The 16,574-nt window shown below is 46.3% G+C and overlaps 1 protein-coding gene across 6 annotated transcripts in view; it reads right to left on the bottom strand.

Moving 5' to 3' along the window:
• Positions 1-16,574, bottom strand: part of GGT1 (gamma-glutamyltransferase 1) — a 62,547-nt gene that overhangs the window by 11,272 nt on the left and 34,701 nt on the right. For all 6 annotated transcript variants that reach the window (XM_073313704.2, XM_073313700.2, XM_073313702.2 and 3 more), the window contains 8 exons: positions 11,201-11,380; positions 10,076-10,203; positions 9,749-9,838; positions 7,805-7,997; positions 7,160-7,317; positions 4,535-4,684; positions 3,724-3,860; positions 2,855-3,042 (listed from right to left, as the gene is read on the bottom strand). In XM_073313704.2, coding sequence (XP_073169805.1) covers positions 2,855-3,042; positions 3,724-3,860; positions 4,535-4,684; positions 7,160-7,317; positions 7,805-7,997; positions 9,749-9,838; positions 10,076-10,203; positions 11,201-11,380 — 1,224 coding nt within the window. The remainder of the gene's footprint in view (positions 1-2,854; positions 3,043-3,723; positions 3,861-4,534; positions 4,685-7,159; positions 7,318-7,804; positions 7,998-9,748; positions 9,839-10,075; positions 10,204-11,200; positions 11,381-16,574) is intronic.

The following is a 16,574-nucleotide window of genomic DNA, read 5'->3' as shown; positions in this document are numbered from 1 at the left end:
TCCCAAATACATTTATTAAATATTTTTGGATGTTTTTCTACATTTTTAAATATATTGATTTCAATTACAACACAGAATACAAAGTATACAGTGCTCACTTTATATTATTTTTTATTACAAATATTTGCACTGTAAAAATGATAAAAGAAACAGTATTTTTAAATTCACCTTATACACATACTGTAGTACAATCTCTGTATCATGAAAGTGCAACTTACAAATGTCTATTTTTGTTACATAACTGAACTCAAAAACAAAACAATGTAAAACTTTAGAGCCTACAAGTCCACTCAGTCCTACTTCTTGTTCAGCCAATTGCTCAGACAAACAAGTTTGTTTACATTTACGGGAGAATGCTGCCCTCTTCTTATTTACAATGTCACCTGAAAGTGAGAACAGGCGTTCGCATGGCACTTTTGTAACTAGCATTGCAAGGTATTTACGTGCCAGATCTGCTAAACTGTCATATGCCCTTTCATGTGTTGGCCACCATTCTAGAGGACATACTTCCATGCTGATGATGCTCGTTAAAAAAAACGCATTAATTAAATTTGTGACTGAACTCTTAGGGGGAGAACTGTATGTCTCCAGCTCTATTTTACCGGCATTCTGCCATATATTTCGCGTTATAGCAGACTCGGATGATGACCCAGCACATGTTGTTCATTTTAAGAACACTCTCACTGCAGATGTGACAAAACACAAAGAAGGTACCAATGTGAGATTTCTAAAGATAGCTACAGCACTCGACCCAAAGGTTTAAGAATCTGAAGTGCCTTCCAAAATCTGAGAGGAATGAGGTGTGGAGCATGCTTTCAAAAGTCTTAAAAGAGAAACACTCAGATGCAGAAACTACAGAACCCAAACCACCAAAAAAGAAAATCAAACTTCTGCTGGTGGCATCTGACTCAAAAGATGAAAATGAACATGCATCTATCCGCACTGCTTTGGATCGTTATCAAGCAGAACCCATCATCAGCATGGATGCATGCTCTCTGCAATGATGGTTGAAGCATGAAGGGACATATTAATCTTTAGCACATCTGGCACATAAAGATCTTGCAGCGCCTGCTACAACAGTGCCATGCAAACGTCTGTTCTCACTTTCAACAAGAGGAGGGCAGCATTATCTCCCACACATATAAACAAAATTGTTTGTCTGAGCAATTGGCTGAACAAGTAGTAGGACTGAGTGGACTTGTAGGCTCTAAAGTTTTACATTGTTTTATTTTTTAATGCAGTTATTTTTGTACATAATTCTACATTTGTAAGTTCAACTTTCATGATAAAGAGATTGCATTACAGTACTCGTATGAGTACTTGTATGTACAGTACTTGAATTGAAAAATACTATTTCTTTTGTTTATTACAGTGCAAATATTTGTAATAAAAAATAAATACAAAATGAGCACTGTATACTTTGTATTCTGTGTTGTAATTGAAATCAATATATTTGAAAATGTAGAAACATCCAAAATATTTTAATAAATGGTATTCTATTATTGTTAGTGCGATTAATCACAAGTTTTTAAATCGCTTGACAGCCCTACATGAAACTATTGTATCTCAGAGTGAGACAGGCCTGCACTCAGAGAGCACCTGGCAGACAAACAGAGGGGCATTAACCAACCTCTGGATCTAACCTGGGGGAACCATTTCTCCTCTGCCTTTCACGTTGTGTAGTAACCTTCTCTGTACAGGAGACGCTGCCACCAACATGAATGGGAAACTCTATTTACAGACACTTTGCACGTGTAACTATCCCAGGTGTGAGGACAGCAGAGAATCAGGACCCAGATTTCCCATACCAGAGCCAAACCAAACCTCCAAATACCCAAACATGCCTAAATGTGCAGATTGAACTCCGGATCCAAACCGCCCTGGGGTAGAGATGCATCATGGAGATAGGATTGAGTTGCAAGCTCAGATCCAGACCCATCTCTACCAGAACAGAGGCAGTATTTCACCAGAACGCCACAGCAGCATCATGTACTTTGTTTACATTTTCTCATTACTGATTAAATCACTCGGCAACTGAATAAATTGCAATCGTCTTTATAACCCGCTAGTGTCTCGCACCCGATTCATTCAGTGATGCCACAGCCCAACACTTGACACGTCACAGGCATTTTGATAGGTTGGATTTGAGCTCACCAGGAGAATCAGGCAGGAAAGATTCACTCTGAGCAGGGGGGACGAAAGGCCAACCTGGCTGCAGTCTGGTAAATAAGGATAAAGCCTCTGTTCACTAACTAAAGAACTCTCTTAATAGCCAACAACAGTGCAACACTTAGTGTGCCGATAATGGGGAGAGCAGCTGAAGTAACTATACTTCCTTTGTGATGACAGAAGGAAAGAAAGGAACAGGAAGAGTCTGACAATTTAAGGAAACATTAATTGAAAAGAGGTACTTGAGTGCGGTAGGGGATTCCCAGACGGCAAAGCTCAGGGACAGAGGGGTTGGAATAGGTCACGGCAAAATTAAACAAGAGTGGGCTTGAATGCAGCATAATGGAGGCCTTAGATCTTATGTGTCCTACTCAATAGCGTGGGACTCAGCATTAGGGGCCTGACCTGTAACGTGCCCTCAGCTCCCACGGATTTCAATGACTGTGGAGGGTGCTCAGCACCTGGCAGGACTAGACCAGCGAAAAGTATAGAATCTAGAAGTCCAGTTCCAGTCTTACCAGAACAGTGGTACCTACACGACTCCAGTAAAGGGAGTTCCAGTCGGCAATTCCTCTACCAACGACTAACCCACTATGGAGATACCAGTCCAGTGATGTTGATACCAACCACAGAACCACTATGAAGGCGGCAGAGGCCTACATGGGAGTAACGTCTGAACTCATACTATTGGTTGATGGTGCTGGTGGCGGACACAGCACTGCCATCATCAGCCACGACGGAGAGATGGGATGTACCGGCATTATCTGGAATGTAGTACTCTGGCTCATAGTAGTCGACTGTATGGGTTGCGTTGTCATTGATTTTCCCCCGTAGGTTATCTGCAAAGAACTCAGAGGTCATGTTCCTGATCACCTGTTGGGAGAGACAAATTCAGCTCAGTGCTACCAATAAGTTTCAATTAAAGATTTAATTAGAGAATGCTGGAACCCATGTGAGATGGCTCACATCAGACCTTGAAAACTGTCTGAAATTCTTTGTTCCTTACAGAAAGCTGAACCCCCATGCTGCTAGCATTTCAAGCTGTCATAAAGAGAAGGCTATACACACTGACATTAATATCACTGAGGCCAGTTCACGTCTTTCATTGTCAAAACACTTTATGGAAGTCCCTTGTCACCATCCCCGTGAGGTAGGCAGACAAGTGGAGTTATCCTTGTTCATAGTCTGTTATTGTCTGTATAGCGTGTTGAACACATAACATGCTATGGAAGTGCAAAGCATTATCTATATTTTGTAAATTCTACTGGCAAACCAATGGCTGCACACTGCCCACAAACACTAGGGGAAATTCCTTTTTATATCCCTGGCAGGTCAGCCATGGATCAGTGGTAACATATGGCTTTGTATTTGGATTCAGATCTGTGTTTCATCAACTTGCGGATGGCAAACAGAATTCTAAAGTGTCCTTGGAACTATCAGGGGTCCCCTGCTGGAAGCTGAAAGCCAGTCGCCACTTGGCTTTCATAATGCTTTGGACATGCAGAAAGATCTTGCTTTTAGGACAGGGAATACAGTGACTTCTCTGCTATTTACCTCCGTAACGTTGACAAATGCTGGGTCTCCCAGTAAAGTCCTCTTGGCATACGCAAAGCGGAAGGCCTCCACAATGCGGTGGTAAGTCAGACCCTTTTTCTCCATGGTCGTGATGCTGTCACTGGAGAAATTAAATCCTGGCAATAGTAGATAGTACATTGTGAGCACATCTGAAAGCACATGGCCAGTGGGTGGCAACCAGGAACTGGCTCTGAAAGATGGTCAACTTGAAATCTAGTAATTTTAAGAAAAGACTCAGAAGCAGGCATTGCCCCAGCCTCTGAGCCCCAACAGCCACTGCTTGGGGGCTGACGGTCACCATTAGTTTTTCCTTTTCTGCTGTTGCTGCATGGAAGACCCATTCGGAAAAAACAGGCACTGACAATACAGATTGCTGTAAGCACCTCAAAGAGAACATGTCCTCTAGTTTCTGTTAGAGTGACCTTAGGTGTTACTTGCAAGAATGGCAGGTAAGCACATTTCAAAGAGCAGTGTCCCTTTCACTTCCACACATGCAGGTATCAGAGGACACCCATCAAGAGAATCTTTTTCATTCTTGAGCCTTTTCTTTCATATGCTAAGGCCATACCCTACATTTATGGAATTAGAGGGCTGATTCCCAGATGTACAAAGTGTTCTGCTAACAGCCTTCTGTCACTCGCCACTTCAGAACTGAGGTCGATTAAGAATGCTGCTGTTTATCTACCGAGGATTGCTATGGCAGAGCAAGTCAGCTGAACAGCCGCAGTCTTTGGGAATCCCAAGGCTGCTATCGCCTGTCACAGTGTGGATCACTGAGGCTTGCTCTTACCTTTCAGTATGTTGAGGATGAGTGCTAGCACCGGGCCACTCACGGGGGCACTGGGTGTGTACATGGTGAACTCCCCGATTGTGATGTTTAAAGGATTTTCACTCAGGATTGGAGTATAGTCTCTTAGGTCCTCCATTGAAATGATGCCCCCTAGAACAGAGAGAAAAGCCATTTGTGGCCCTGGGTTTACATGATCTCCAGTAGGAGGAAGAACCTATCTTCCCCCTTCCCCATCCTTGCTGTGACTGCCAGTGGTGGGAATACAGTGGACTCACCATGACTGTGATCTAACCAGTGAGATTCCACAGATTTACTGAGTTAAGGGGATGTGTGAATGGAGATGGGTTTATCCCTTTCTGACTCAGGGCCATATCCCCAGCTTGTAAAAATCTGCATCACTCTTGGACTGACTTATACCAGCCAGGATTCTGGCCATCTGCTTCTCTCGTTGTGGGAGACTGGTAACATCCAGGAGCGAGCCACAGAATCCTCTTGTTTTACAAGGAGGAAAAATGCTGGGGTGGATGCATGCAGTTGCTTTATGCCCCCCACAAGCAGAGTACTTGGCACTGTCTGTTTCCAGCCTCACAGGAAGGGAACTGATGCAGGGTTTTCAGAGTGCAGTGAAGGAAAGAGGTGGCCAACACTCCGTGAACAGGGATTATTTGTCTCTACCCTCCCTGCTTTTGGGGAGCCTCATCCATGCTGTATTACGTCCCCTGAAAGGGATGCATTCAGAGGGTCAGAGAGCATTCCTGAGGGAGCCCAGCCAGGTGGACCATACACCCAGGTGAGAAACAGTGAGTGATTTTAATTTATTTTAGCTCAAGGGCACTTTAGAACCTATGGCCACATTTTCAAGAAAGCTCAGCACCCAGCAGCTCCCACTGAGAACAAGGGAGGTGGGGTGCAGAGCAGTTCTGAAGAGCAGGCCCCAGTTGTGGGTGCCAAGCACTTTTGATAAACTGGACTTTGGCAGTTCAGGCACCAGAGTGCTGAGCATGGTGTGAGCTAGACAAACTCTTGTGAGTTTTACCCCCACGAGCTGACAGGCCCCCAGACAGAACTGAAGGAAAATGGGTAAACTAGGTGTCCCTGGCCCTAGGTGTTCAGAGATGTGGCTGATAAGTGACAGAAGAGGGACAGGACATGCAAAGGTGGCCCAGGCCTATCTAGAGGCTGCATCCAATTCTGATCACCTCATCTTAAGAAAAATACAGTAAAAACTGACAGAGCTCCTGAGAAGGGCAATGAAGGTGATTAGACTGAGCACAGAAAGGATAAGACAGAAGAGACTGGTGGCTTCTATGTACTGATGTTGTCAAAACCAAGCCATTCCTCTTACCCCTTCTGTCCCTCAAGTTCCCCATTGTACTTTGTGAAGTGCTTTGAGATCTGATGAAAAGCGCTATAAGCTGTGGATCATTATCCCATAATACAAGAATGGGGCGGGGTCGGGGGGGGGGAACACAACTCAGTGATGTTAAGTGTTAGAGCATTTACAACCAATTGAAGGAATTGCTTAAAAACAAACAAACAAAAAACAGTATATAGTCAGCTGGAGGAATTCACTGCTCCAGGAGGACAAACACAATAGGTGGGTTACTACGGTTCTGTGAATTCCAGAGCTATGTACAAGGTACTAGCTAAGCCTATGCTTCTGTCACCATTTAGTGGCCTACAGAGGGTAAGAGCCCTATTCCCACAGACAGAACAGATTAAGGCCACATGGTTTGGGCCTATGTTTTTAGGTATAAACTATTATCAGTGGTTGCATCTCAGATTAGACAGCAGAACCTGATCTGCTATGGGAAGTCAGTACTTCCCATGAGTCTAAAAGCAAAAGATCTTTGGATCAGAGATTTCACTTAAGGTTATTTACTGGCTGGAAAAGAGTCTACACTGTTTTATTGTTCCCCCAAGATTAAATTTAAATCGGGCACAAAAAATTCTCCCCAAAAAAATGCTTATCTCCAATAAGACGCTAAATCAGTGGTTCTCAACCAGGGTTATGCATACCCCTGAGGGTATGCAGAGGTCTTCCAGGGGGTACATCAACTCATCTAGATATTTGCCTAGTTTTACAACAGGCTACATAAAAAGCACTAGCAAACGCAGTACAAACTAACATTTCATACAGACGGTGACTAGTTTTTACTGCTCTATATACTATACACTGAAATTTAAGTACCATATTTATATTCCAGTGGATTTATTTTATAGTAATATGGTAAAAATGAGAAAGTGAGCAATTTTTCAGTTCCAGTGTGTTGTGACACTTGCATTTTTATGTCTGATTTTGTAAGCGAGTAATTTTTAAGTGAGGTGAAACTTGGGGTATGCAAGACAAATCAGACTCCTGATTGGGGTACAGTAGTCTGGAAAGGTTGAGAACCACTGCTCTAAATCATCAGCCCCATGACTACTGACTTATAACCAATGACTCAACTTCAGCCAGCTGCTAATGGGTTTCACTTTCTTTGGCCATTATAAGAAGTTTTGCTAAATCAGAGACTTGGTATCACAGGAAAGATTTTCATCCATGGAAGCGGAGCTTCTGCAGCTCTTCTTGATGAATACGTTTGGGGTGTATAAAAAAAGATACTCAAGCCCTTGGCTTCTCACCTGCCTCCCTGATGTCTTTGACAATTTGCTGCGCCAGACTCCCCGTGTAAAAGGCATCTGCTCCCTCATTGGCTAAAGTCTCATAGGTGTTTGCTAGTTTGGGCATCTTGATGACATCCCCCTCGTGTAGGATCGTTCCTCCTCTGCAGAACACTTCACTGAGGGGGAAAGGAAAAGAGAGTGAGTGAATCAGCGGAGACATTGAGCTTCACCATAGACATCTTTGGCTTTGAATTGCACAGTATTCAGGCTAACAGCTTCCAAGAGAAAACCAGGACTGCTGAGTTAGAAGACATGCTATTCACATGGTCCCCCAGACACAAGTATGAAGACAGTAACGCCATGCATGCTCACTGAACAACACACACAAGGAACTCCTGCCTCAGAGTTAAAACAAACTCAAGGCTTAGCACTTTGAGTGTAACCTACACTAGTGGAGAGTGGCTCTTTTTGTCTAATAGACTAGTAGCTGGTCCACATAAGAGATCAAAGCTACCACAGAAGCCAGGAATGGGGGTTTGTCCTTGAGCTCAAATGACAGAGGCTCATACTGCTGGTTCTGAAGTTTCTGCATTCAAAGCTTACTGCCAGTCCAAGCAGGGGCAATTAGAATAGCACCGATGCAGGCTCCAAAGCGCTACCTACCACAGTGAGGGGTTGCTTTCAATCGCTTTCTCTTTTGACTTGATGACTTTTGCTAGAGCTTTCCCAATTGGGAACCCTTCTCTCGCCAGCTTGATGTTGGGCAGAAACAGGCTATTCCATGGCAATCTGCCATGCCGCTTATGAGCCATTTCATAGCCACGAATTTCTCCTGGAACCGCAATGGACAGGCCCCCTGGAGCAGACAGGGAATACATTAGGCCATTGGGCAACAAACACTAAGCAAGAGCAAAGACAGAGTTGTCTTTACATTTACTCATTTCCATAAGAAGTGAAGGGGACCCCTTCCATGGCCAGGTCTTCACTAGAGCTGAGCAATCAATTGGTTTCTTGCTTCAGTGGCCAAACTGGGAGAGGAGGGGGGAGAGAAACCAAGAAAAAAATTGGACTGGAAGCTGAGTTTCTCACCAAACCGAAAAAACAAAAATAAAACAAAGTTTTGTTTTTGAACAAAACATTTCATTCAATCCAAAACATATGGGTTTTTTTATTGTGTGTTTATTTACTATTTAAGTAAATCCAGCTACATTTCTAAATGAAAACATTGTTTCAAGAAGAAAAGTCAAAATGTTTCATTTCAGAAGTGTCAAATCAAAGCATGCAGAATTTTTTTTTTTTTTTAAGCTGAAGCTACTTGCTGAATTCAGCCTGAATTCGAACAGTTTCAGTTGATGCAAAACTGCTTTTTTTGGCAGAGAAGAGTTTAGTCTGAAAAACGCTGCCTGGCTCTCATGCTCACTTAGCAAGGAAGCTGTTTGATGGGAATCGCCTGCATGAAATGGGTGGTCGCATCTCCTGCCTTTGCAACACTTCAGCCCACCCATACAATCATGCTGTGTGACAGAGCTGGCTTTGGTCCAGCCACTCCCTGTACTTGTTTGGGAACTCTTGAAGCAATTGCTGGTAGCAAGGGGTTTGGGGTTTTTACCCAACACGAGGCCCTGCAGCTTGGGATGGCGTCGCTGGAGCGAGCTGAACTGGTGAAGCAGCTTATGGCTTCCAATCCAAAAACAGGGAGAAAGACTGTAGGAAAGGGCACAAATACAACCAGAGCTGAACCATAGGACCCTCATTGCATCCACCTGCACTGGGATGGCTATTGGGTGTGGACATGTGGCATTGTACAAGTAACCCAGGCGAATGGGATTTCAGTCCATGGGTTGGTGCAATGACGTGCACCTCGTCTAGACAGTCCCATTTTTATTGGCACCTCCCCAAATTGTAACATAGTCCTCGGATACCAGTTTTCCCCACAGAGACTTTTCTCTCCCCCCCGCTCAAATACAGATGCACCCCAGCAAAAGAACTTGCTTTCCTAGGTCCCTCAAAGCACTCTGGGAAGTCAGTTGGTTTAACTACTTCATGTCTTTTAGAGATGGTTCTGTTTCCAGTCAGGAGAATTTCTGCCTCTCCTCTGGACCCTCTAGGTCTGCAACTGGAGCCACCATTAATAAGACAGTCGAGTGATGGCTCTCAGGGCAACACAAACATTGGTGAGATCTAACAGCAGGGGCTCTTGTCTATCAGAGCATGGGGACGACAGTGGCAGATGTTATGCTGTTCATGGCAATACAAAATATGGCCCCTTAACAGTTGTGTATTAAGATTGATTTTTTACATTGCTCTTTGTATGAATGAGACAATGGGCACTGTTGTGACTGACTGTCTTGGACGAGACAGTACCTTCTGATTTCCTGGACAAGTGACGATACACAGCACCAATCAGCAGGAGGAGGAAGAGATTTCTGGGGCAATTGAGAAGGTGAGAATCCCAGGTGGCTGGGTAGGGCCAACTCCAGCCACAAGATGCAGAACAGTCAGAAGTACTTTGAACCCAGGAGATATTGCAACAGTAGCTAAAGTTTGAACAGCCCAAGGATCCACTGGCTGGAATCAACATGTCAGCACCACCTGACATCTCCTTACCTTTAAGGGAGAGCTCTGTGTTGTTCCCAAACATGTCCAGGGATGCATTTTTTGGAGCCACCTCTCTTGCATTAATGACTTCTACTTTCCCTTTAAAGACATAAGGAATAAGGCTGGCATCAGCTCTTCACTCTAGACACAGCACACTGGCTTTGTGTTACTGAACCTCTGAACTAGAGCCCTAAAGCCCTGAGAGCTAACTCCCGCATTGGTAGGGCATGATGTCTATCAGACCCGCCCTGTGCTAGGATAGAATTAACAACTTTGCTTTAGACAGAGCCATGTCTCAAGTGAAGTGCTGCCATCATTTATGACAGACCCTCTTACCTGTGCTGGTGTAGATGGTGAGGAAGAGACCCCCTCCGATTCCCATACTGTGAGGATTCATGAGGCCCACGCAGAGCAGAGCTGCAATTGCAGCATCCACTGCAGACCCTCCTTGCTGAAGGATATCCCTGAACCGGCAAAAGAGAACAAAATTATAGTCCAGCGGCAGCACAGAGGCCTCTTCTCCAGCACTTTCAGGACCTCCTTGTACAGGGTCGATCGCAGGGCAGCTACAGACAGTCAGGCCTTTGTACCAGATGTGGACTGGCCACAGAGCTTCCGCCATAGAGTGAGACACGAGAGGTGTTCTCTGTCTAAGAGGTACTTTAATGAGCTGCCCTCTCTGAGGCCAGCGGCTCAGATAAGGTATCGTTACCCATGGCATCACCTAGTGGCTGAACGTTATAAGACTGTTTCAGCATCCCATCACAACCGCCACTCCCTCCTTCTGTGCCCAGGCTCTCAAGGGGTTGCCTGATTCGGCACAGAGGCAGGAGGGAAGCAGCATCCGGTCGCCTTCTCAGCATTTTATTCAAGATGACAAAGATGCACCCTGGTTCAGTTTCACAGGGAAGAAGCCTGCAGACGACTGAGCTCTCCCTTGGTAGCATCCTCTACTCTTGAGCGTCCCCCATCTTACGGAGTAATTTTTAAAAAGCAGCCATCTCCTGCTGGTGTGGGCTGGACAGATCTGCATTAAGATCAGCTTGAAAACCCTGCTGAGGTTTTCCAGAGCTGCCTATGGCATTTAGATGTCCAGTTCCCATTTAAATGTAAAGTGGGAATTGGCCACTGAAAATCCCCATGGAGACTGGAAAAATGGATTTTAAAAGCAGCTTGAAAAGTTTATTTCAGTCATTTAGGCGATTCCCATCCTTGTGGACCCATTGTACATAGCTTAGATTGCCAGCAACCATGTTTCCCAGGCATGGAGAGCAAACCAAGCATTGCAAGACTCCTCCGTTTTGGTATCCTGACCTTAATGACAGATTACAGAGCACTAGCACATGCCACAGGCAGAGAGCTAGCAGAGCAGTTCCTGAGCGAACGCAAATAGAAGAGTTTGGGTCCTTGACTTTGTAACAATAGCTAAGAGAATGTACGGACACGAGTAAAGAGAGATACCTTCCAATTATTGAGCACGGCCCAGCATCCGTGGCTACAGCTGCTTTCTTGTAGAGATGTCCATCCTGCGCTGGGGGCTGCAGAGCTGAGCGCAGTCCGAAGAAAAACCCCAAGAAAAGGACCAGGCCCACCAGGAAGCCAGTCAGAATCCCAACTATCAAATAGCGCTTCTTCATCTTTCTGAGGAGAGAGACACTATGAGCAGGCAATCCCCACGGGGCCTACAGGCAATCGCTGAACCTGGTACCAGTGGGCTGCTTCCAGCAGCCTGTTTCAAATACACTGGAAATGAATGTCCACCTAACTAGTTTCACACTCTGGGTTCTCACCGCTAGTCTCCTCTCTCGACTCCCAATTGAAGCAGAGGAGGTCCAGGGAAGAGCAACTGAAGGACACCAAAGGTGCATTCCATTCAGAGAAATTAGAGACTCGGCCTACTCCGTCTGGAAGGGAGGTAGATAGCGAGGAGCTTTTCAAAGGCACCCTGGGCAGATGGGCACCCAACTCTCATTGCCTTAGTTAGGACCTGGGAGCCTAATTGCCCCTTTTGTCTTTCAAAACTCACCCCCACGCCAAAAAGCATAATGAAATCATTGGGCATGCCTGTTCTTGCAGTCGCGTGAGAGTAAGAGTCCTCAGGGTCAGTGGGACAGTGCTCAGATGCCATCCGTCTCAGTTAACTTTGGGGAGCCCTATCAAATGCTGTGACAGACTCCAACTCTGTTACATCCCTGAGACCCATCAGTCAACAGTTTGTAATTCGATCAACATTAAAAAGCTCATTGCTGTCTGGCGTAGCTGGTCTCTTGCAACTTCCTGCTCATGAGAGCGCCTGGGGAATAATGGAAACAAACATTCCTGCTCGCAGGAGCTGAGCCACTGTTTGTTTTTTTTCACTAGAGACCAAAGTTCGATTTACTGGATGGCAGTTACCAGAATTGCTCTTTTTTCCTCCTTTCCCCTCACAGAAAGTCGCCCCCTTCCCCCCTTCTGGTTTTTAAATCAGGTCTCCCTGGCTATTCAAACCTAATTGCCAGTAGCTCAGTCAACCAATTAGCTAACAACCCTGGCCCTACTGATCTGCAGCAAGTGCAAGTATTCCCTACCCTAGATTTATTTTTCATTCACAGGTATAGTCTATTGATTCCATCACTACTTCATTGTGTCCCTCCAAGAGTCTTTGGGTCTTCATGCTGAGCATCGATTACAAGGAGCAGATCAGGGATTCTAGCATTTTAGAACAATTACAGAATTCTCCCTCCTCCTCTGTTAACAGAGCTCCACCCCCTCGGCCCAGATAATTCTATTTACTATTAATATAGCATCACCATTGTTCCAGTTTATAAGCACAGAGCCCTTCAAACCCTGCTCCTTTTACTAAGATTTTAAGCCAGCGAACAGTTTTGCAAGAGCTGCCCCATCCTTCTTCAAAAGGAGCAGGCCAAGATGCAGTAATTAACACAGCGAGCATCTAGGGTAGATTACTTCACATTGTAGCAAGTAAGTAGTTCCACAGAGAGTAGAGGAGGCAGGGTCAGGAAAAGCCCCAGGTACAGAACTTGATTTAAGATTAAATAAATGATAAATGTCTGGCAATGACTTCACAGGAGAAACGCTCTGTTTTCAAATTCTGGAATCAAAGCAATTCAAAGACACAATTACACTTTAACTATCCCCAGCTATTGTCACTTGTGGAAGAGCGAAGGTACCCGAAGAATAAGCAGCTGCCCTCCCTCTGTGCAAGGTCATGGGGTAGCCATCGACCTGCATGATATACACCTTCAATCCTGACATTCTGAGCACATTGTCCCGCTAGAGGCAACATACCAATGTAGGCACAACCCACTCTAAGTGGTACGACATGGAGAGTACTCAGAAGGGGTCTTTTATCCTATTCCTAGGTGCAACAGAAACCATTTGCTTTCCCAGTAGTCAGCGCCTTATTTCCCCAGAAACAGCTGCACTGGAGGTACTGGGTAATGTATCTTCTTCTAATTGCTTTTGATTTCCCCTCCCCGCATCCTTAACAGTGCAGGTTCTTGCAGATTTAATACAGCCAGCACACACAGTGCAATGGCCACGCTACCCAGGTACCTCCCCAAAGCATCTGCCGTGCGCAGAGAGAAACCAGGCAGAGGCATCGTGTGACGAGCGGACAGGACAGGACTGACCCTCTCCAGTGATGTAACGGTCCCAAGGCAGGATGGGATTTCCAGCCAGGTCAGACGAGCTCGCGCTGCCCTGTGGCAGAGGCCCATGCAGTACCAGCGAGCTGTGGGGGGAGCCAGTGCAGAGGTCACTGGAGGGAGCAGGCCAGCCAGGATGGAAGCAGGGAGGGTAGATTAGCCCATCAGGGAGGAGATTAGCTGAACACCCCCCCGCACACACGTATCACTCCAGCCGAACAGAGGTCAGTGCGCCATCCTGGCCCTCTGTCTATTAGTGGCCATTGCATTGCTCCTGGCACCCATGCACTGAAAGCTTTCTAAGCCTCTTCGCTCATTACAAAACTAATCTACTGCCAGTGCCCTTACGCATGTGAATCTTAATGACCGGCAGCTGGAGGGGAAAGGGTGAAGCCTCTCCGTACAGGTTCCCAGCTTGCTTTACACTAGACCGTCCTAAAAATCAGTGGCATACTTGTCATTCAGTTACTGTGCCTGGAAACAGAGCAGCCATTATGTCTCCAACAATAGCTCACTCAGCCTTGACCCTTAAAGACAGTTTTGTTTATTGGCCACGAGTTTGGCCTGGCTGTCCTCGGCGTGTTACAGAAAGTGCCACAGGATCTGTCACCAGGCAGGAGGTCTCCTTTTCTGTGGCTCATCTGAAGGACGACCCCTTTACCCTGCAGCACAGGGCATGATCACTAGTCCCGAGGCTGGAGCTTCTGCATCATTGGAAGCGGTGCTCTGTGGCCTGACCGTCCTGGGTCTGGCAAGAAGCTGTGGGACACAGTGTCAGACTTATCTGACCTATCCAGCCAGGCTTTTGACAAATAAAAAGCCCATTCTTACAATGGGGGAGGCGGGGTTATCAGAGGCCCTTTATTTTAAAAGGGACTTCTTGTTTCTCACTGTTTATAATCAGTGCAAGTTACCCCAGTACCACAGTGATGGGCATCATCCCAGACCAGTAAGGGCCCAGCTGCTAGGCGACCGCACACAGCCTACTGAGCCCCTGAGCCCCATGCATGGGAGTCAAGCCCGGCCAGTCCCCCTGCAGATGACAGCCACCCCAAAGAGGGTAAGGCTAAGACCAGGACATGACCTCCCACGCCCTAGCGCAGCCCAGCTGGAAGAACACAGGGAAGGGTTGTGTCAGTGCCCAGCCTGTATACCTGGGAGGGAGCACCCCCATGCTCCTGCGGGGGCTGTGCAGCTCTGCAAGGCCCCATCGGCTGGGCTGTGCCTCTCAGAGAGCTGGACTCTGTGTTCAAGTGTCACAGTCAGTGTTTCAGCTTAACTCTCAGCTCAGAATTCAGCTCCCAAGTGTCCTTTGGGCTTAGAATAAGTGGAGCATCCAACGCATCTTCTGTCAGGAGACTAGGTCCCCAGCCTCACAGCAACTCCTGTGATCTAAGAGGTACGTTTCTGTTTCTAACTAGTATAATCTGTGCCCAAGTCCTGTGGAAACAGGAAGAAAAATCATGCACTTGGAAGGGCCAACCAGGACACTGAATAGACGTGGACCTACAGCCGGAAGAAAGAGAAGCCACCTCGACAAAACGCAGCTGCGTGAGACGGATCATGTCAGGGAAGAGAGCAAGAGAAAAAGTTTGGTCCCTGTAGGAAGCTAGAGGACTGAGCTACAGGAAAAGCAGGCAATCCTAAGGAGAGCCAGGACTAGAACCAGAGCCAAGAACACACTAAGTCTTTACTGCTGGAGTTAAAGGAAAGCGACTAGGTTCTTGAGCCTATTGTAGGCCCCACCACTACAGGGCAACATCCCCCCTACACACAAGAGCCACTACATTGCAGCTTTGAAGATAGGAAGGAAGCCTGTGAATGTTGATGCATGAAGTTTAAGAAGTACTGGCCGATGTTATGACCAACATCTCAGTACTTACCTAATGCCTCTGGCTAGGTGGCAGAGACCGGGTGTGTTAAGTGAACAGCCTAGTTTTTCCCTGTTGAAGTTGGCTCTTGTCTCCAAGGATTTATTGGTGGGACTAGTCAGAACAATTACTGTGCGCTGCCACCTGAAGCCGCGAGTGCTGGAACTCTCTAGCAAGCTGTGTTCTGCAAGCGGTTTTAACCTTTGAACCCTCTCGCCAAATGCAGCTCTGGGGAAGCTTTGTTAGTGTTTCAGTCAGACAGCGCTTCTCGGCAGCAGGAGACCAAGTCGGCAGCAGGAGACCAAGACGGAGGGGCTATAAAGTAATTAAAGGCACTACAATTACTTCTCAGACATCAGGGTTGTGACATTGTCCAATGCTAGGCAGGAAATTCAAAGCCAAGTCTGACCTATCTGAATTCATGAAGGGGAAGAACAGCAAACAACAGAGTTATGGGTGGATGAGCAATTTTACCAGTGAGCTGTGTTAATTTGTGTCACAACTTTAACAGTCTTAAACATACAGAAGCTTTATTAAAAAACCCAGCACAACAGCCTAGTTACTGCCAGGCAGGGGGATTCAAGTTCAGACTGCTGTGCCGGACTTACCAGGGGCTGGGAGTAGGTCTCATGGTGCTCACTTCTGGCCACATGAAGGACCAGCAATGAGTGGCTCTGAAGGGAGGCAAAGCCCCCCCTGTGCCAGAAGGCAGGTTGCATTGCCCTGAGAACTGAAGCAGGATGAGGAGAACAGAAGGGGGGACATTAAGAGGGTTCTGGAGGACCACCTGGAAGAGCTGAAACAGTCACACACACGCACACCCCCCCTGTTCCAGAAAGCTAAGCATGTCAGAATTTGGTATTTTCCCCTAGAGGCCAGAATTTCCTAATGCACGTAGTTTAAGGCAGGGGTTCTCAAACTGGGGGTCAGGACCCCTCTGGGGGTCACAAGGTTATTACATTAGGGGTCGCGAGCTGTCAGCCTCCACCCCAAACCCCACTTTGCATCCAGCATTTATAATGGTGTTAAATATATATATATAAAAGTGTTTTTAATTTATAAGGAGCGGGGGAGGGGGGGTGTCACACTCAGAGGCTTGCTATTTGAAAAGGGTCACCAGTACAAAAGTTTGAGAACCACTGGTTTAAGGTCTCGGGTCACGGTGGCCCAAGAGACAAGGCATTCCAGATCAGGAACTGAGGCTCTCAATTATTTTTTGTCACGGGACAAATTCCTTGGTCAAGGTATCGTCAAGGTCCAGACTCAGGAGAAAAAGAACACAAAACCAATAACAATACTGGTGATAATAAGTAAATA

Source organism: Lepidochelys kempii, chromosome 15 (assembly GCF_965140285.1).
Source record: "Lepidochelys kempii isolate rLepKem1 chromosome 15, rLepKem1.hap1, whole genome shotgun sequence".
NCBI lineage: Eukaryota > Metazoa > Chordata > Testudines > Cheloniidae > Lepidochelys > Lepidochelys kempii.
The sequence above is the reverse complement of the archived record's forward strand: the minus strand, read 5'-3'. Positions and strand labels throughout refer to the sequence as shown.